The 18,687-nt window shown below is 37.5% G+C and overlaps 5 protein-coding genes across 11 annotated transcripts in view; 2 read left to right on the forward strand and 3 right to left on the reverse strand.

Moving 5' to 3' along the window:
- Positions 1–102: 102 nt before the first annotated feature.
- Positions 103–5,129, reverse strand: lin37 (lin-37 DREAM MuvB core complex component). 3 transcript variants are annotated; one of them, XM_087848129.1, is made up of 9 exons: positions 5,018–5,129; positions 4,327–4,396; positions 4,189–4,242; positions 4,015–4,044; positions 3,656–3,741; positions 3,366–3,526; positions 2,034–2,165; positions 1,833–1,903; positions 103–427 (listed from the first exon to the last, which is right to left on the reverse strand). In XM_087848129.1, the coding sequence occupies exons 1-9, from the start codon at positions 5,127–5,129 to the stop codon at positions 340–342; spliced, it is 804 nt and encodes a 267-aa protein (XP_087704255.1). In that variant the 3' UTR covers positions 103–339. The 3 variants fall into 3 exon arrangements, with proteins under 3 accessions (XP_087704255.1, XP_006801528.1, XP_006801527.1); XM_006801465.3 differs by lacking the exon at positions 5,018–5,129 and adding an exon at positions 4,614–4,998 and having other exon boundaries at positions 4,189–4,239; positions 4,327–4,402; XM_006801464.3 differs by lacking the exon at positions 5,018–5,129 and adding an exon at positions 4,614–4,998 and having other exon boundaries at positions 4,327–4,402.
- proser3 (proline and serine rich 3) lies at positions 4,786–9,836 on the forward strand. Of its 2 annotated transcripts, XM_087848128.1 has the most exons (14): positions 4,786–5,221; positions 5,549–5,565; positions 5,641–5,749; positions 5,837–6,108; positions 6,277–6,425; positions 6,521–6,624; positions 7,132–7,217; positions 7,287–7,420; positions 7,518–7,747; positions 7,824–8,326; positions 8,425–8,569; positions 8,977–9,148; positions 9,407–9,488; positions 9,671–9,836. In XM_087848128.1, the coding sequence occupies exons 1-14, from the start codon at positions 5,102–5,104 to the stop codon at positions 9,720–9,722; spliced, it is 2,175 nt and encodes a 724-aa protein (XP_087704254.1). In that variant the 5' UTR covers positions 4,786–5,101; the 3' UTR covers positions 9,723–9,836. The 2 variants fall into 2 exon arrangements, with proteins under 2 accessions (XP_087704254.1, XP_006801529.3); XM_006801466.3 differs by lacking the exon at positions 4,786–5,221 and having other exon boundaries at positions 5,233–5,565.
- Positions 9,740–11,933, reverse strand: hspb6 (heat shock protein family B (small) member 6). 2 transcript variants are annotated; one of them, XM_006801468.3, is made up of 4 exons: positions 11,540–11,933; positions 11,288–11,445; positions 10,421–10,543; positions 9,740–10,339 (listed from the first exon to the last, which is right to left on the reverse strand). In XM_006801468.3, exons 2-4 carry the CDS (start codon positions 11,441–11,443, stop codon positions 10,184–10,186), a joined length of 435 nt encoding a protein of 144 aa, XP_006801531.1. In that variant the 5' UTR covers positions 11,444–11,445; positions 11,540–11,933; the 3' UTR covers positions 9,740–10,183. The 2 variants fall into 2 exon arrangements, with proteins under 2 accessions (XP_006801531.1, XP_006801530.1); XM_006801467.3 differs by having other exon boundaries at positions 9,740–10,342; positions 11,540–11,928.
- Positions 11,934–12,851: 918 nt separating this feature from the next.
- psenen (presenilin enhancer, gamma-secretase subunit) lies at positions 12,852–15,188 on the reverse strand. 2 transcript variants are annotated; one of them, XM_006801462.3, is made up of 4 exons: positions 15,089–15,188; positions 14,648–14,764; positions 14,342–14,446; positions 12,852–13,651 (listed from the first exon to the last, which is right to left on the reverse strand). In XM_006801462.3, the coding sequence occupies exons 2-4, from the start codon at positions 14,706–14,708 to the stop codon at positions 13,512–13,514; spliced, it is 306 nt and encodes a 101-aa protein (XP_006801525.1). In that variant the 5' UTR covers positions 14,709–14,764; positions 15,089–15,188; the 3' UTR covers positions 12,852–13,511. The 2 variants fall into 2 exon arrangements, with proteins under 2 accessions (XP_006801525.1, XP_006801526.1); XM_006801463.3 differs by having other exon boundaries at positions 14,648–14,725; positions 15,089–15,178.
- Positions 15,189–16,781: 1,593 nt separating this feature from the next.
- The window catches only part of kmt2bb (lysine (K)-specific methyltransferase 2Bb), a 29,688-nt gene continuing 27,782 nt past the window's right edge, over positions 16,782–18,687 (forward strand). Inside the window, exons 1-2 of one of the 2 annotated variants that reach the window (XM_006801458.2) lie at positions 16,782–17,157; positions 18,539–18,617. In XM_006801458.2, the coding sequence (XP_006801521.2) occupies positions 16,828–17,157; positions 18,539–18,617 (409 nt within the window). In that variant the 5' untranslated portion in view covers positions 16,782–16,827. The remainder of the gene's footprint in view (positions 17,158–18,538; positions 18,618–18,687) is intronic. The other variant, XM_006801459.2, reaches the window with a different exon arrangement.

An 18,687-nucleotide genomic window follows, 5' to 3' on the forward strand; every position in this document is an offset into this window, starting at 1 on the left:
GAATACAAATGAAAGAATGAGTCATGATATATACCTCATTACCTGCAGGATGCTCGTTAACATATGCCAAGATTAAAGAAGTAAAACTAAAAGTGGAAGAGATTTATATTAAAGCACTTTAATACACATTTCATTAATCTTGAGATTTTACAAGTCATTGTGTCTGGAAAGTACTACTGATGAAACAGTTAGACGTATACACTAGATTTTTACAAATTAATAAAAAAAAATGTACACGCTTTTCTATGAATCAGACTGTGTAGAAACAGGTGTATTCAAGCACTGACTGCTTCTTTCAAACAAAGTCCTCTCTGTACTGGAGAGCTACAGAGTAGCCAGTCAGTGATCATAGAGCTCCTTCATTTCCTTAAGGACCTTTATGCTCTCACTGTATCTTAATTGATTCTTGTTGGAGCACTCCTTCCATCTTTGGAAAAAAAGAAAAGAAAAAAGAAATAGTTTAATTGTGCACCTTTTACCTTTTCATTGAAATAAACTGAAATTATATTATTTTCCTTCTTAAAAGATTCATAAAAACTTTCATACATGATGCTTGCTACATAACAAAATCTGATTTTGAACATTTCTAACTGAAAATTCATACACAGTTTTCATCCAGCAATAACAATATTATAAGGAGGAGGAATGGTAGTTCAGAGGTGGGCTAAATGTTCAATTTTTTATGAGCCAGCCTTTTGAAGTAATTTTCCCACAACTGCTCAACTGTGATCGCTCCTTTTGTCCAGCTGTTTCCAAATGAAACAGGCACATACTAAATTTTACTGTTCAGTCTCCCTTCTTAATTCAATAAAGTTATTAAACAGCAAGTCGCACTCATGGAGGATCAAACTTTGCAAAGCTATATTTTGGGTCCCATGACAAAGATTACTTCATACCCACAAGACGACAGCTCATCAATCACCAAAGACACTGAACAGAGTAAACACTGGCAGATGAACTTTAAGTCTGAGTATTATTGAAGGTCATATTTTTACATTTCAATATCCATGGCTCAGTTTATTGTAAAACCTGTGCCCTTGTTTTATCTTTTCTTTCTTTCTTTTGACTTTCTAGAGTCACCGAACATGCTGACTGGCTGGCTTTGCACAAGCTGTGAAATCAAACTGTGAAAGGTGCAATGACTAAGTTCACAAATCCACCTGTTTGAGCCCAAATCTGATCAGATAACATATAGGTGTCTTTCAGGAATACTTAAAATTTATATTTAAATTTATTTATATTATAATTTATATTAAAAAAATGCATGGAATAACTACACCGTCTGTTATTGACAAATGTTGTTTTTGTGAGGCAGTTTTACTTCACAGGCACATTGGTTGTACCACAGTACCACACACAGCTCTGTGCTGAGCTCACACCTTGACATTACAAGGAAAAAATAGTTTTGTTTAAAAAAAAATGCTATTTATGTTTATGTTTAGACGATTAAATATTAATTTATTATTTTAAACATGTATTACATCATCTTATAATCTTATAATTTGGATTTCAACAGTTAGTCAAAACAGCTCATTTATTCATTTCTTTGTTAGCTCTATTCAGCCTGTTGCTGTCCTCTTGTGGTAAATCACGCTGTAAAAACTTTTCATTATCCATTAAAAGATTTGACGTTTGCTTTCACTCATTTGTACCTGGTCATTAGTGTTACACCCCTTTCTCCCTAAAGAGTTGGTGAAATTAATAACATCTGAATAAGTACGTCCAGAGGTGAAGCCTTGAACAAAGTTGGTTGTTTACATTGTGTGACTGAATCATTTCAAACCAAGAACATATTATTTTTTGTCATAAATGACTTTTCAAGAAAAACATACTTTTGCCTTATCTTTTTCCAACGTTCCATGTGGTCACATATGAGAGAACCTGACACAGCAACATCTGTCAACTGTGAAAAGAGAGGTAGTTAAAATTTATGGTTTTGTCTTACTGAAGACCTTCATGTATGAACAGATCTGTAAAATTAAATAAATCACAATGCAATAATAACTTTGGTGAAAGGCATATTATACAAGAACCTTGGTAACAGTTGGTTTTTCAGTAGGTGGGATCCTGAGATTGATGGGTTCACCAGAGGAGTTGATTGGACAGGCGGTCGGAGGAGGAAGTCGGTAAACATTCTGACCTTTACCGTTGATTGTGTCTGTAACCTAGGGCAAAAAAAAAAAGAATACTACTAAACGCTTATTTCCAATAACAATACTTATTAATGCCATAACATGCCATTTTGTTTTTGGGGAGGCATTGACTAAAACAAAAGTACGAGTACACAATCAGATTCAATCAGGTTTCAAATACATTTTATGCACCATTTCCTCTCATAAACAACCTCACTCAAAAATATTGTCACCGTAGGGATCATCCATTAAAAACAATTTCATTATGTCTTATTCAGATAACGTTGATTAAAACATGTGTAACAAGTCAGTTACATTTGCACTAAGGAAAACAAAAGGAGACAATAGTTTGGCACACAGCGTACTGCAGTTACTTTGAAAACAATTAATTTAATTACATTACACCTTGTGAAATATTAATAATAATCAACTTATGAGACTGCAAAAGAGATAAGACCCTTTAACAGTAGATGTGGCATGACCTGTGCTAACCGCTAACTAGAGCAAAGGACCCCAAATTTGTGTTGCACTGGTTGCTGCGCCCTGATTGTGTGTCATCTTTTGTGGCCGCTCTACATATACTAGATGCGTCTGCTCCTTTTCATTTCAAAACATGTATGTCTCTGACTTCATATCGTCTGCAAGATGTTTAATTAAAATTTTAAAAAAATGTGTTGCTCATTCATAAAGAACAAAGCTTTGTAACTATCCTACTAGTGAAGAGCGTATCGTTTCCTCAACACTGCTTTCCTCTTAGGCCCCCAGAGTCGTTGAAATGAATTACTTACTCAAAGGCTCTATAGATCCCTATATATGCACATAAACCTGTGCCAAAAAATTCACAGAACTCAGATACGCACAGAATGTTTCCTTTCATTATTTGGTTAAACTTAGAGCAGCTGTAGGCATCGTTTCTATTGGTCACGTGAAGGTAAGTCACAACACGCATGCTTTGGTTGGCACAGCGGTACAACGTTAATGTGTGGCGCAAGCAATAGAAATGAATGGGATTAAGAGTGCAGGGCTGCGCGTGCCACATCCTATGTGAAAGGGCCCTTACACTCTACCCTGCAAAATTTCACATTAGCAAAATTTAAAAGACCTCATTTTAAGTTACCGTAGATGTAAGAGATACGTTTAAATTTAAATCAATGTGCCCCTGTGTTTTTTTGTGCATTTGTTGGTTGTACATTTGAATAAAATCTCCAGCATCTTATCCATTTATGACCCCACCTCTTCCTCTACCATGCTCTGTGGGGAGCTGGGGGAAGCAGCTGGTTCTCGAACGGAAGGATTATTCCTCATCCATGCACGGCAGATAGGATACAGTGGGGTGGCAGTGTTGAACTGAGCCAGATCCACACTGCGGTCAAACAACTTAATAATGTAAGCATCTAGTAAAGGGAGAACAAGAGAAAAATTAATTAAAGGTAAGAAAATGGTCACAAGTGCAACAGACAAGATGGTTACACAGTAACCAAGGTACATCAAAGAAAAATTCCAATCATTTTTCATTCATTTACTTTGTTTATGCTGATTGCTTTCTGGAATGCTCTCATCCATCTCTTTTCGCTTCTTTCTCCGGTGCTGTGGAAATCGAGCTGACGGTCTGTAAAAAAAAAAAAAATTTTAAGTAATATATTTTTGGAGCTTAAAAGAGATTCAAACTAATTTCTCATAGAATTTACGTAAAATTATATTTTCATTTCCAGACAAACAGATAAAAAAAGTCTAAATATGCCCTGTTTTAAATGCCCTTGTATTTCTTTGTGAAGCACTTTGTGATCTTTGTTTTGGAAGGTGCTATATAAATAAAATTTTACTTACTAAATAGAAAAAAAGTTACTGACAAGTCAAGTTTAATTAAAACATAAATACTTGCCTTTTTCCAGCCGATGTTGGCGATAAATCCCTAGAGACAACAGGTGGAATATGCAGAAATTTCAATTAAAAAATAAATGTTGAAATAAAATCATTGAATCAGCACACCCAATTGTAAAATATTATGTTAGTAGATCATTAAAAACTAAATAAAGCCAAAATCACTGGTCCATACTTGTTCAAAGAGTCGGCTGACAATTTTCCTGGATCACCTTCATTTTGTTCCCTGCTGAAAACATCTTTATATTAGTTTTGTTATTAAGAATAAATAAATTCTGTAATAATTATATGCAAAACAAATAATTTTGCTAACCTTTCATTTTCACTCTTCTCTACCAGTCCCTTTAAGACAGCATCTAATTTGCTGCGTGCACCAGCCCCGTCTAAGTCTGCAAAAGTAATAATGAAATAATTATTGACAACAACAATACTCACTTTAGGTGACACTCGCCACCTGTTACTTAGCTTTTAAGAATCCTGTATAATCCGAACCACTCAAGCTTACAAGCGAATGTACTCCAAAACAATAACAAGAATTTATACCACACAAAATTTGGAAAATCTGAAACGTTTTCAGGAAATATTGAGAGCTGCTGGTACCTGGCCTTTCCGTCTTGATCTTGACATGTTGCATTTTGTCCGCCTTTCTATAAACACCCCGTGGGAACTGACGGACTTTTAAAACCACACTTTTGCTGTTTCGATTCTTTAGATTTACAATAAATTATGTTTGATTCCTTGCTAACGGCGCCGTTAGTCAAGCTAGCTGTGTAGTACCGTTTACAACCAGTTAGCTGCATTAGCCACAACCACTGGTTAACAGTTAAGCTATATAACGTTATTTACGTTTAGCTATTAAAACCATTAAGCAAATAACGGTTATCCCTATCGACTTCCATATAGTTAATAGAAAGATACAGCACAATAGTCGTTTATGATTTATACCAAGGTTTGTGGAGTGATGGCCAAACTACTGTTGCTAACTTAGCTTATTTTTGACAAACGCATAACCTTACTAGACTTTCCTCTTCCGCGCGCTGCCAATTTCCTATTAGCTGATTGGTGCCTGTGCAAACAGGGCCGCCTATATGATTGGTCAAATGTTATATCAATCATTTTTAATTCGTTCCCTATTGGCTGTATGTCGTGTAGTAAATAACGTTCGGGATACACAACAAAAGCTCTCTTCCACTGTCATCGAGAATGTGGTGGGTTTGTAAAATAAACGCGAAGTTACTATGTTTTTAGTCAGAACGTTAAATTTGAATGATAAATAGATGTTCATAGAGCATAACGCAGAAGCGTAATTTATATTCTTAAAGGGAATTTCTGGCATTTGAAGTAACTTTGTGTGTAGACAAGTAAACTCGGAAGAGTTTAGTAATGGGGCCGTCGTCTTTTTGTTAGCTAAGTAATCCACTCAGATTAACACGTCAGTCTAGATATGATTTGGGGTGCACGAGGTAAACCAAGCCCACGTTGAAACTGTGTGCGCTTTCTTGTGGTCGTTGATGTCTCATCGGTCACCTCCAAAGGTTGCTATGAATTCCAGGTGAGGATCTAATGACACATTTTTAGCACCCTAAACAGAAGAAGTTATAGTTAGTAATATGTGTTCTTCTTACAGTGGACCTGTGCTCACAAAGCAGAATCCCTTCCCACCAGCACCGAAAGTGAGGACGGCACACTACCACCCATCCAGCAACCAACCCCTTTCAAAGAAAGAGAAAAAAACTGTATGTTTTATTTCAAAAACACTTAATATACTGTAAGAAAAACAGATTCTCATTGTGATATATATATCCTTTTTGTTCTTCTTGCAGACACGAAGTCCTGTACGTTTAAACCAGCGATCCAGAACAAAGTTACATAATCTAAACCAAGAGAGCCAGCAGCTGTCTAAGAAGCATGACCGTTTTTCCTCCATTGATGGACAACCTGTTCTTAAAGAGTCCCAGGCCTCCACTGTCTTTGAATTCTGTCCTGATAGAAATACTGCCTCATCTGACATGGACGAACCCAAACAATCTGGAAAAATGGGGAATTCCAGTGTTTCCCAAGTTCAAGGATGCCAGGAGGATTCTTTGCTGGCAAAGTATGTTTTAATGCCTTCTGTAATTTTCTTAAACAGAACTAAAAACACTTCACAGTGACAACGGGACAATTTTTCATGATTAGATGACAATGTCATAGTGACCCAGATTATTTTTATTTCATTTTGCATGTGACTTCTTGTAACTAAATCTGACCTTTGCTTTGTCAGATATGTAGAGCGTTTTCGCCATGGTCGGCCACAGAGTCGAGAGGAGCGCCATCAGGTGGCTTCTGCAAGTGGAGAAGAGCAGGCACCTTTTTGGTGGATGTCACATTCATCTCTCAGCAGTTCAACACCAACTAAAACAGCAGACGAAGGTGCATTATATTTACGGTCATTGGTGTATTTTATTCCCCGTTACCAGCTGCTTAATTCTATCAAATCTTTCTGTGTACTGCATTTCTCTGAAAAGATGTTATCCAACTTCTGAAAGAGGACCAGGATGCTGCTCTTTATGATCCATCTGCACAGCGTGACCATAACAGATCCCCTTCTCCCTACAGAGGATCCAATAGTGTGAGTTGTATTTATAAGCTAAGAAAAAATAAGCCATAATTTATCAATTTTTGCAGCAAATCTGCTTCTGTTTCTTGAAAAAAAATAACACATCCATAAGATCGGGGGGAAAGGCACCACCAATTATTCAGTTTTTATTGTTTGTGTATGCCGTCACAGTGGATTATAGGGTTTACATTTACCCTTGATTTACACCACACATGTCCAAAGTGCCTGGGATTCTGATTGTCTGCAGAAGCAACACTTTCTTCCAACTAAGTTTGCATATAAACATTTCCATTTCAGCACCACACTCCATTTGGAAGTCTATGTGTTTATTAAATGCCTGGGTAGTCGCCATTTATGCAACCAGATTTGACACGTTGTTCAGCCTGCTAAGAACAAATGCATCACCCGTTTAATTAAAATCCTGCAAACGTGTTTATTTATTTATGTATTTATTTGTGAGGATTTATTTACACGGTATTGCAAGTCTTTATATGAAAAAACATGTTTTTTGTTTCCCAGCTTTTGTCCGACACATCCCAGGGTGATTTTGATGACAGGGAGATCCTGCACCTTCAAGAAAAGGCCAGCAGACTTCTTCTGAGGGGGTATGAAGACTGTTGAGCAATATTAAAGATAAATGGCTTCAGTTGTAGTAACTTTTTTTTTTCTAACAGTGAATGTTCTGTGAGTGATGGATCTGTCCCTGTCAGCTCAGAGGGGCTGGGATGCTCAGATTTCTCCTCTCCCATCAGTATAGATGAGCCAGTGAAGCAACCTTTGATTCCCAGTTTATTCAAAAATACTACTGGTAGGGGAAGAGTGTGGACTAGAATACCTTTTGTTATTTATAGACAGATTCTATTTTACGTGCTGCTGTGTTTTAAACTGTGTGTTAACATTTACAGCAAAGGCCAGCTCAGACTCAGCTCATGGTGTGTCCTTCCAAAAATCTGTCATGCCTTCTTTGGTGCCTCCTACCCGTCCAGAGGAAGACATATTGTTCCAGTGGCGTTTAAGGAGGAAAATGGAGCAAGCCAGAGAGAGGCCCCTGTCTGTGCAAGCCTCCAGTCCTCATGCATTTGGTTGGCAGTCCACGAGGTTAAGCTATTCCTCCATCAGTGAACAAGCTTACAAGGTTGGAATCAAACTGTTTGTTACATTATCCATATTCTTTGCACAAATTTACAGAATAACATTAATTTGCTCTTCAGGAACAGCAGGGTACCCAACCCCCTCAATTCTCACAAAGAGATACTCATTCACACATCACTGCTGCCCAGCCAGAAACCACTGAGGCCCAGAGGTTCTGTCCCCCAGCTCCAGGCCCTTCGCTATTCCCCACCATCAATGTTTCTGGTTCAGTCCCTCAGCCGCAGAGCATTGCCCATGTTCCTTCCCACATGCATTTTCTCTGTGACGTCTTGCCATGTCCCATCCAGTCATCTCATGCCAAAGTGCACCAGAGCATTTCACAAAGGTTAGACGAGTCACAAACCAAAGTTCTTCACAAAAAGACCCAAGTCCCTGAAAGCCTTGGAGAATTAACTCTTTGTGAACGCATGTCACTCATTCTACCTGCGCCATCTGAGAGAGAGTGGCCTGATCACCAAAAAATGTCTGAGAAGAACAAGAAAAAGAAAATGGGGATGAAGCAATCAGAGGTAAATGGGAAGGAGGAAGCAGCACTTGCTAGAAAGCAAAAGAAATCAGCAAGGTGAATTATTGAAACATGGGCACTGTTTAAAAGTCTTAGTGATAAAAATATGTGTTTGATACCGTTAACATTTTGTGGGATTTATTCTTCACAAACAGGAATTCATTACATCAAAAGCTTCCCAAAAAGGTCACATCATGTAAAGAGCAGCAGCAACCAGAGAGAAGACAGGAGCTTCCCAGTGAAAGCTGTGCTGGTGATCATGAACCACCACCATCTCCTATCCGCAATGCATTAGGACAGGTAAACATGCAAATGTGCAATTTTATTTCTTTATTTGAAGCCACAGAGGTTGTGTGCATATTTGGTCTTTTCCGTTTTTCTCTTCTCCCACATTTGTGACATCTCTGCAGTATATTTGATAAAGTGAAAGAAAGCTGTGTGTTTGTTCTCAGACTTTGGCAATTTATGATTGTTTACAAATCTTAATTAATCATTTGTAAAGGCCATTGACAGATCTGGTCTTTAGAAGACTGTATATGAAATATTTAAATAAAATACACACAAGTTTTTATTGAATATAATTACAGGTCTACCTTCACTATGCATGTCCGCACATCTTTTTTTAGATGCCACACTAGTCATAAGGTTCAATGTGATCAAGGTAATTAATATGCATTAACTGGGGTGTTTTCATTTGACCTTAACAGGTAGTTTCAGAGGTACTGTTTCCTACGGTGGATTCCTCTTCTCCAAAAAAGATTCCTGTTTCATCTGATTCTCCTTCCTGCACCGTCTCTGCACCTTCACCACCGCCAATTCCTCCAAGCAATGCGCTGAACTCTATGGAGGTCATTTCACAGCTGCTGCAAGAGGCCGAAGGTAAGCTTATGGTGGCAAAAGGCACCAGTCTTTAGCCCGTAAACAGCTGCGGTGATTACATAAATAGATGATTTTTCCCATATTTTAACCTTTTAGTTCAAAAACCCTACAACTGTTTTTTTTTTTTTTGTTGGTGTATTTTTTGTGTCAAGGGAATTAACATAGAAAAAAAAAACTGTTATCTCAATCCTTTTTTAAGCATAAGCTTATAATAATGTAGTATCTGTCCTCTCACTCAGATTAAACTTTTTGTTTTAGATTCGGATGAAGAAGAGTTTGGAGATGATCCTTTGTTACAAGTTCTTCGCAAACAGAGAAAATGGGTGAAGGAGCAGATCAGGTAAAACTGAATTAGATTATCACCATTACTGTAATGATTAGAATCCTTTCCTGTTTATATTTCTAGCATTAATTTTTTTTTATAATCTATTGGAATCAATTGACAGTCATGTAAATAGAGTCGATTACCAGAAAAAGAATGATTTTTGTTGTTGTTGTTTTGTTTGTTTGTTTTTTTGTTAGTGAGGTGGACTCCATCTTAAATGAATTCGTGGAAGAGCAACAAGTTACTTGAAGAACATCAAGAGACAGTTTGTGTAGTCACATTTATTTATTTTTTTATTTTATAAAGAAATAAAGTTAATTTATATTTTTGAGGACATTTTTCTACAATAAAGGTTGGAGATGTGTCTCAGTGGATTATTATTCACAACACTGTGCATGTACAAAAGTTGCACACAAAAAGCAGGAGTTGGAAATGCTAACAGAGAATATTTACAAAGTAGAGTGGTTACTTGAAACATTATGTAACATTGAGTACTAGCAGAGCAGTATATACAAACCTTGGAGTGCAGGGAACATTAGAACCGTGCCAGGAACAGAGCAGATGTGTGTTTTGGCATATACCAAGTTCTGCTGGGAGTGCAGAAGCTTGAAGTTATTGCCGTTTTTGTCAGTGACCATAAAGGCTTCCGCTGATTTATTTTTGTGTACGGTAAGGATGGCAGAGGTTTTAGTGTCGCCTGTTAGTGCAATTTAAGTAAGAGGTGTGTAGCTCTGAGTGTGCAGCATAGGTGCAGATATGATAAGGATCCCATCTGGAGAGACCGCCGACTCCAAAGCCATGGTGTCCACTCCTTTTGGAATGCGGTAGCGACGGTTAAACTGCCGTGTTGTAAATCCAGGACCGTCCTTCTAACATAAAAGAGATGAAAAGTGAGACGTGTAACACAAAAATGGAGAAAAAATATCCATGTACCTCAGCATACCAACCTTTCTCTCTTCATGCTTTCCTTGCACTTCTACAAAGTCTCCTATGACTTTGACGATCAGGTCCTCTGGGTTGAAATGTTTCACATCAACTTGAACTGTAAATCCGCTGTCATCACAGGTCACCTAACAACAGGAGTCAACACTTCTGCATGATTAAACAAGACATAAAGTTCTTTACAGCAGCCTGCACTCAGTAGATATCCTTAACCATATTTCAGTGTGGGGAAACTGAAAACAGCTTTTCAATAAGATGTGGATCTGACTGAAAGCTCAGAAAAATGTAAAGGACTCCTTTTTTTTCCTTTTACTTTAAGCCAGGGGTTGTCAAACATGTCCAGGGGCCAGAATTGGCCTGACAAAGACTCCAGTCTGATCCGCTGAACTTCTTTTGAAAATGTGGAGGGGATACTTTTTACCTGTATTTTTGGTGGTTTAACAGCTTTTACTCCTGATAAATACCTCCCTCATGGCCATTATTTCTGCACTAAAGTATTAAAAATAAATAAATCTGTGAATAAGTGTTACTATTACAGGACAGTATGTAATAGGACTCTTTCTGTAATTTTACACATTAATTTTTTACAATTTAAGAGCCTTGATGACAGATGTCTTAAATTTACTACAGCAGGATTTCTTTATCAGATGTATTGTTTAATTTTTTTTTTTTTCTTATACTAAGATAAATCAGGGATATCTGCCGGTTAAACCTCTTTACATTGACAGAAAGGGGAGTTTCAAAGGTTTTACAACACAGCCTGGCCTTAAGTGGGTATGTGGTTCACAGTGTAAAATGAGTTAAAATGAGAACCATGGACATTTTATACTAACATATGTTAGTATAAAATGTAAATAAATTAAGTGACCTACCTCTGCAGAGCTGGCATTATCAGTCTCTGGAATGATTAATTTTGGGGACCAATTATATTGTCCATAAGTCCCGTAGAGCCGTGGAATAAGAGGTGGTAAAACCTTCTCCCAGGGGATACCACCAGCTGGCATAGTGGGTGGCAGGATGAAGTCCATTTCTAGTAGGCACAAAGTTTGAAAAATCAAGAGCTGACTAAACAGCAGTTAAGCCTACAGCACCTGAGGCTAGCACATAAAGCACTGAGCAGTTACCTTTGCTTAAATTCTCTGCGCAACAAGTGGAAAGAAGAGCTCTAGTTACAGCGCTTGTGTTCTCTGTGCTTCTCTCCTCTCTCGCCTCTTGGCTCCTGGATGAGACTGACTTGTTGCGTGCCGCGTGTTTTATAGTGAAGTTGCATAATAAGTTGGGAATTCATCCTTGGACACCTTGCTTCTGTTATGTTCTGGACTGCGTACCCTTGGGTGTTCCGGCATGGTCACAGATAAACGTGTAGGCCTATTATTTTGAGAGTGACACAGCTGTTGCAGGCTTATTGTTAATTAACGTTGTTATTGGCCATTATCAAAGTTACAGCATGCAGCCTTTTTACACGGTCAGTGGCACCAACGCGAATTATTCATGTGTAACTATCAAAGCTGTTAAGAGCTATATGCCTAAGGTTGGTTGTCAAGGAAGGTTTGTCCAAAAATAAATTAAAAAAACGACGTTAACCCTTGTTGGTTGACACCAGACGGACAGTGACAGCAGGGGCGTGCTAAACACATGCTAGAGCACGTGTACTGCCAGTAAACCACTGTCCTTCCCCATAGTTATGAGAGGTTTTTTAGACCTTTAGCAATGTAATGTAAACATCATAAAATACATTTAGATTGCATATTACTCGAGTTTTGGCTTATTTTTATTGAGTGCCAAATTTTTAGATTTCACTGTAAAATTTTCGTTTTAACTTTTTTGCTCTACATAGTCAGTTCCCCGGTATATCTCTGACCTGTTGAAAGCTCGTTCTTCTTCCCAAACACTTAGGTCTTCAGGTCAGAGGTTGCTGTAGGTCACATGTACTAGTTTCAAAATTCGTGGTGATCGGGCCTTGCAGGCAGTGGGACAGAGGTTGTGGGATTCTCTTTCACCGTCTGTACAGACTCCACTGACTCTTTTAAAAAGCAGCTGAAGACATTTCTATACAGAAAATCTTTTAATGAACTTGTTGCTTTATGTTTTCATTTTGTTTTACATTGTTATTTTTATTTCTGTTTTTTAATGTGAAACAATTTTACCTGTGAAAAGTGCTGAATAAATACATTTTACCTACTTACTAGTTCTTTTCAACCACTTCAGTCCTAATACATCAGATTTCGTTTAGATGAGTCAGTTTTATAAATGGACTGCCTGCTTTACTTAGTGTACCCTCTGTGTTAATGCTTTTTGTTTTTAGTGCAGTTCAGTGAAGCCAACTGTTGTATATGGTTGCCACGTTTCCCCCTGTTAGCAGTGTCATTTAAGCTTGGACTGTGACTAAAATTGGCTCTCAATGTTATGACTCATAAAGGATGACAGGGAAGTGGAGACATTTGGAGGGCTTAACTTATTGGATTTCACAACAGGCGCCAGTGGTCGTCTGGGCTTTGGGAGATTTGGCATATGTGACAATGAGAGGTATATACATTCTGTAAGGAGACAAAACAGTTCACTGATCACATATGACAAAAAACAAAACACAACTATACAGGTTTGCGTATAACAATATTCTAACAACTTCCAAATTCAACTGAGTAAGATTGTAACTTGGCAGCATTGTGGACACTTTTTATTTATTCACACATAAGTAAAAATAGTGCACAATCATACCATACCACAATAAACAGTTCAAAGACAAAAAAACAAAAACATTAGTGAGTTGTTCATTATCTTATCATTACAAAATTTCCATGATCATAAACATTGCCTATTTCAAAAGATGAGTTACCCTTCTCTAAAGCCAAATAACTTACTCAAATGTCTTGGTGAGCACAGAAATGGTTTTGGGTCTTACATTGTTTATCTTGTGAAGATAGGTAACATTTATTCTTGCATTTAGTTGGATTTAGTTGACCAGAAACCAGGAAAACAACTGCCAAAAATCATTCACTGTTGTTCAGGGAGAAAATTCTTTTGGCCCATTACAGTGGATCATTAGTTTTACTGAAAAGACTAATCAGTTGAAATGAGGAAAAAAAAAAAACAACCTCAAGGGATACCTAGGGGAATGGTAAAGGAGAGGTAATCTCCCACCTCCCCCCACTCTGCTCTGAAGTGCTGGTATATGGTGATCCACGTGGTGAGCACTGCTACCCATAACAGTAACCCTAGCGCCGAACGCTTCACATCTAGACGGACAGACAGAAAAACAAGCAATAAAATTAGTTACTGTCCAACAGTGGTCAAAACAACACAGTACAGTATCAAGTTGGCTGCTTAAAGCACTGCTTTTAAAACAAACAATACATACATGGTTATAGGGCAGTATTTATTTTTTAAAAAAAGTGGATAAAACCGTTCTCAAGTTCTTATCAGAAAATTAGAATTTAAGCCCAAATTATTCTATACAAGGCCACATTATCATAAGAACTATATTTGTATAAATGTAGCAAAAGTACTTACTATATTATTAAAAACTAATTTATTTTTAAAATCCTTTTTTCCCCTTTTAGGTAAGAGATCATGTATATTGATGAATACAACTTCTGTAAAAAAAAACAAACAAACAACCAGATCTAAAAAGTTACTTGGTCAACTATTTCTACAAAAACAAACTATTTCATTTTCTCAAGCATTATGAAAAGTGCAGTATTACCCAAAACTCTTTAAATAGGATGAAGACACACTTTGTAATGTGCAAGCATGTAAACTGAACATGGAATTCACACTGACAACCTTTGTCAATATCATATGTCATGACTGAATGTTTATTGAGGAAACAAATTGAATCCTACAAGAGTGACATCCAAACAACAGCTACTGAGAAAAACCTACAAGACTGAATACTGAATACATTTTTAAAAGGTTCTGAAACTCACATGCTTTTATCTGTAGCTGTTCAGTGTAGGCTGGCTTTAAGAAGGCCTCCCGAAAAAACCAAACAACATTGACAAGCCACAGGAAGGGGAGAAACGCAAAGCCACCTGGAGAAATAAATAAAAATATTAAACAGAAATAATCATTTACTAACCACTGAAATATTTTTAGGCGCATTAGTTCAAAATTTTGCCTTAACTGAAAAAAAAGACTCACAGCCTGTGGAACTAACCTAGAATAAACAAAACAGGAATAGGAGGTACAACTGTATAAAAAAGGAACATGAGGATAAATATTAATACTCTCACCTAGATAATATTTTCGGCAAAGGCTGAGCTTCTCCTCATTGGGCAGTCGCTCCAGGTTCATAGTGATATTGTACGTTCCTGCACACAGAAAGAAAACAAAACAGTGCTGGACTAGCTCTGTCCAGCATCCAAAAAGAATGATTTTTTGACAAATAAAGGAACGCTTGTTATACAGACATTTAAAACACGCTCTTCCGCTGATTCTGAGACATTAATAAATCCGCTTTTTGCTGCTTGACCGCTGAGCTAGTTCCTCAGATGACTGAAAAATTCACCTCAGGCTAAAGTTAGCAATCGTTAGCTTAGCAACGTAACATAAAGGCGTTACAAAATCGCTTGCTGTAAGTTTCCAGACTAACTCTCCAGATTGGGTAAATGTCGTTATATAGTGTTACCAAAATTATGAATATCGTACATTAAGGTAATAATGTAATATCTTACCTTATCGTTTCACAGCCAAAAGTTAAAGAAAAACAAAACAATCAACACTTCCTCCTCCTTCTTCTTCAGAAGCTAGCTTCTTCTTCTTCGAAGGCTAACGCCAAGACTGAGGTGTTTCAGCGCCACCTACTAGGCTGTGCATCAGATTGCAAATTCTGCAATCACAGAATTTGAGACTGCTCCCATCCCATAAAGAACCTGTAGACCGTAAAAAACATTTTCTACGGTCACTGGTACCGATAGAAACACCTTCTATTATTATTATTATTATTATTATTATTATTATTATTATTATTATTATTATTATTTCTCTACATTTTATTTACTAGTAGCGTGTCCCTTTAAAAAAATATCAACAACTTAGAGTACTGCAGTGCCACTATTAGTACCCCTTGCAGTAAACTGAGAAATGAACAGGCGCTCAATTCAAGAGTATCTGTTCCAGTGTATCCTTCTCTTGACATTTTCCAATTTGCCCTGCATTATGTTTTCTTTATTCTGAGCACTGTTGGTGCTTTTGCTCCCATTTTAAAAAGTGCCACCTCTACACCATCCTGTTTAAGTGACTAGTTTAGCCCCAGTGTCTGCCATTTCAGAAAATAACACTGACAATCATTTTCTTCAAAATATAAGTATAAAATTGAAATAGAAAAAGGGAGAAAGTATAAGATATTAAGAAGAGAAAATAGATACTCAAATACAAATTTATCATAGAAACAAAATTGGGCTGATGTCAAAATAAGTAAAAAATGATCAAATAATGCAATTCATTTTACAGCCTTCTTATCATTTGCAAGTTTTAACAACTTACTCAAGAGTTTAATTTCATTCAGCTCTCTGTTTGTGCATGGTTTGGATGTAAAATACCTACTTTTGGAAATAGTAATACAAAATAAAAAAAACAAAAAAATATAGCCCTGATAACGGAACTAACCAACCTTTAACCTTTTTTTAAAAACTCTGATGTTACCTGAATATTTGCATAATATATATTATTATTATTATATTATTATATTATATTCCTTAACCTGATCAACCAGGTCCTCTTATATATGGCATGATCTGCAACTCCGTTAATTAATTCCTAATTAACAATAAATAAACTAAGTGAATGAAGGTTTAAACACCTTCATCGTTAGCCTTTCATTATCGCAATAAGGATTCATACTGCCACCTAGTGTTTGACTATGTGTATAGTCAAGAATGCTGGTAGATGTAACGCATTTAATTATCAAAACATTCATTCAGTTATGCAGCCTTAACGCATTTCTCCTTCAATTAAATTTCATTTCAGTGCTACCTCTGTCAATACTGTTAAATGGAGCGATTAAAAAAGACGGCCACTGCTCTAATAAATGAGCACGAAACTCACAATATTGTGCTAAGTTGCCATCTCTGCTTTGAAGATGATCTTGAACGCTGTTAGGTTCCATTTAATTATCTTGAAATTGTCTTGAAACGCAAAATGACACAACATTTGACCATTTTTTGAGATTTAATTATTTTTTATGTTTTAATAGTATATACAGCTAAGCAACATTTAAATTTTAAACCACAGCCAGGAGTGTCACATAACAATTTGACGTACAACCGCACATGTACACGTCACTTTCCCCTCGCTTAGTGGGAAAATAAACTCAATTTCCCGTGCAGCACTGCGGCTCCCCCCTCCCATCTCGCGCCTTCCCTCTTGTCTCTCCTCGAGCTGCTAGCCGTCGGTGTGTGTTGTTGTTGAAGCAATGATGGCGGCAGCGGGATGCGGATCAGCAACCGCGGCTGCCGTAGGAGGCCAAGGTGGAACCGCTACGGCCAGAGGTCGTTTTCCCGGTCGGCCTTGGTCATCACGCAGTCGTTTGCGCTCTGAGAAGCGTTGGCAACTCGGGCGATCGGGCTTAGAAGCTGATGATGTGACTAACGGAGGGCCAAGGCCCGCAAACCTGGTTCTATCGTTAAACGAAGACCAGTCTCACTTGCGCTTGCTTGGAATACAGGAAAGCCACAAGATCCTTGGCCAGGCTGGATACAGCTCTAGTGGGAGTGAAGAGGTGAGGTCCCACACCCACCCAGGAGTTAGTATCTTTATTTCATCTTCTCACATTTTGTGTGATCGTTAATGCACCAGAAAGAGAGCAAGGCACAACAGTGTGACTGCTTAGTACCATGGAGAAATGTCAACATCCTCCAGGCTAGCGTTAACTTTAGCTTCAAGCTTGCTAAGCTAAAACTGTATGCTAAGTGTTAGCACAGTGGAGCTCTCCATTACATTTAATGAACAGTCGTAACACAAAATAAGCACTCCAGCCAAAGCAGCAAAGCTGTTCAAGTCACCGCAGCAGCACTGTTGCTTAATTTGCTCCCAGAATTTTTAAACATTTAAAGGGTCATAGCATGCATAACTGTAAGAGTTTTAATTGTTAAAAAACACATTATGCGGGAACGCGAGTTTGTAATCAGGAGTCTCAGTTATTTCATGTATGGCCCACTCGGGCCAGAGTAGCAGCTAGCTAGCTAATAGTGAACACAAAGAAGGGGAAGGATAGCGCCTCCGTACCCCGCACAGTGGCTAACTGCTAACATGCTGCATAGACTCGGGCAGAGTAGTCTGCTTAGCTAACGTTACTTTAAATAAGACCGCACATACGTCGGAGCTTATTTGTACCACATAGATAACTTTGACAAATTAGGTTGAATGCTTTATGGAGGGCTGGGTTTGCTAACCGCTAGCTAATGTCACCAAACACGTCAGGTTTAAATGGTGGTGCAGAAGTGTGCCAAAGTCAAATGCAACCTTGTTGGAATCGAAAGCGTTCAAACTCACCTCATAAAGTTTAAGTAAAATGCCAGCTCGTAAGAGTGGCGCTGTTTTATGAGTTAAGATCCCAGTTGTGGGTATGGGGATGTACAGTACTCAAAGAGAATAGTAATTATAGCAAGATTTACCAGCAGGTTTTTTTTTCCGTAGCTGCTTATTTGACATTCATATCAAACCTGTTGACGTATCTTGTTGCATTAGGTAGTAAACGGTCTATATTATGTAATAACGTTATAGGAAGTTTTCCTACTCAGCCACATGTTTTTTTTCTTTTTTTTTGTTGCTGTTACTAATGCACAACGTATTTATGATATCTGTATAACAACCCATGATGAATGACGGTAGTTGGTTTCAACCTTTACTTAGAAAGAGCAAAACAGTCATGTACTATTGATGAGTTTCATTTTAAAAAGTCAGACTTGTTTGCTATATTGTTAGAAAAGCCCTTGTTCAGATATGCTATGATCCACATATATTGATTTGTTAATGTGTTACGTGTTAAAAGCATGTGCATGCAAAGGATTTTTTTTTTCTGCACTGAGACCTACAACTTTAGTTATTGTTTATCCTGATGGTTTAACAGTTTCCAGCAAAGTGCAAAGTGGCTTCAAGTGTTAATTGCGGTTTTATTTTTCAAGGGGGATGATTTCAAAGGATTTGAAGCTGAGACAAAAGGTTCCAAGGGACCCATATTGTCTCAACAAAATTCTTCCAAAGGTAAAGAGCAAGCTGTTATTTAATCTCATGAAATATTTGGTGTTATTTGTAAATAACCCACAAGTTAGGA

The sequence above is a fragment of the Neolamprologus brichardi genome, chromosome 11, assembly GCF_056152115.1.
Source record: "Neolamprologus brichardi isolate AB-2024 chromosome 11, ASM5615211v1, whole genome shotgun sequence".
Taxonomy (NCBI): domain Eukaryota; kingdom Metazoa; phylum Chordata; class Actinopteri; order Cichliformes; family Cichlidae; genus Neolamprologus; species Neolamprologus brichardi.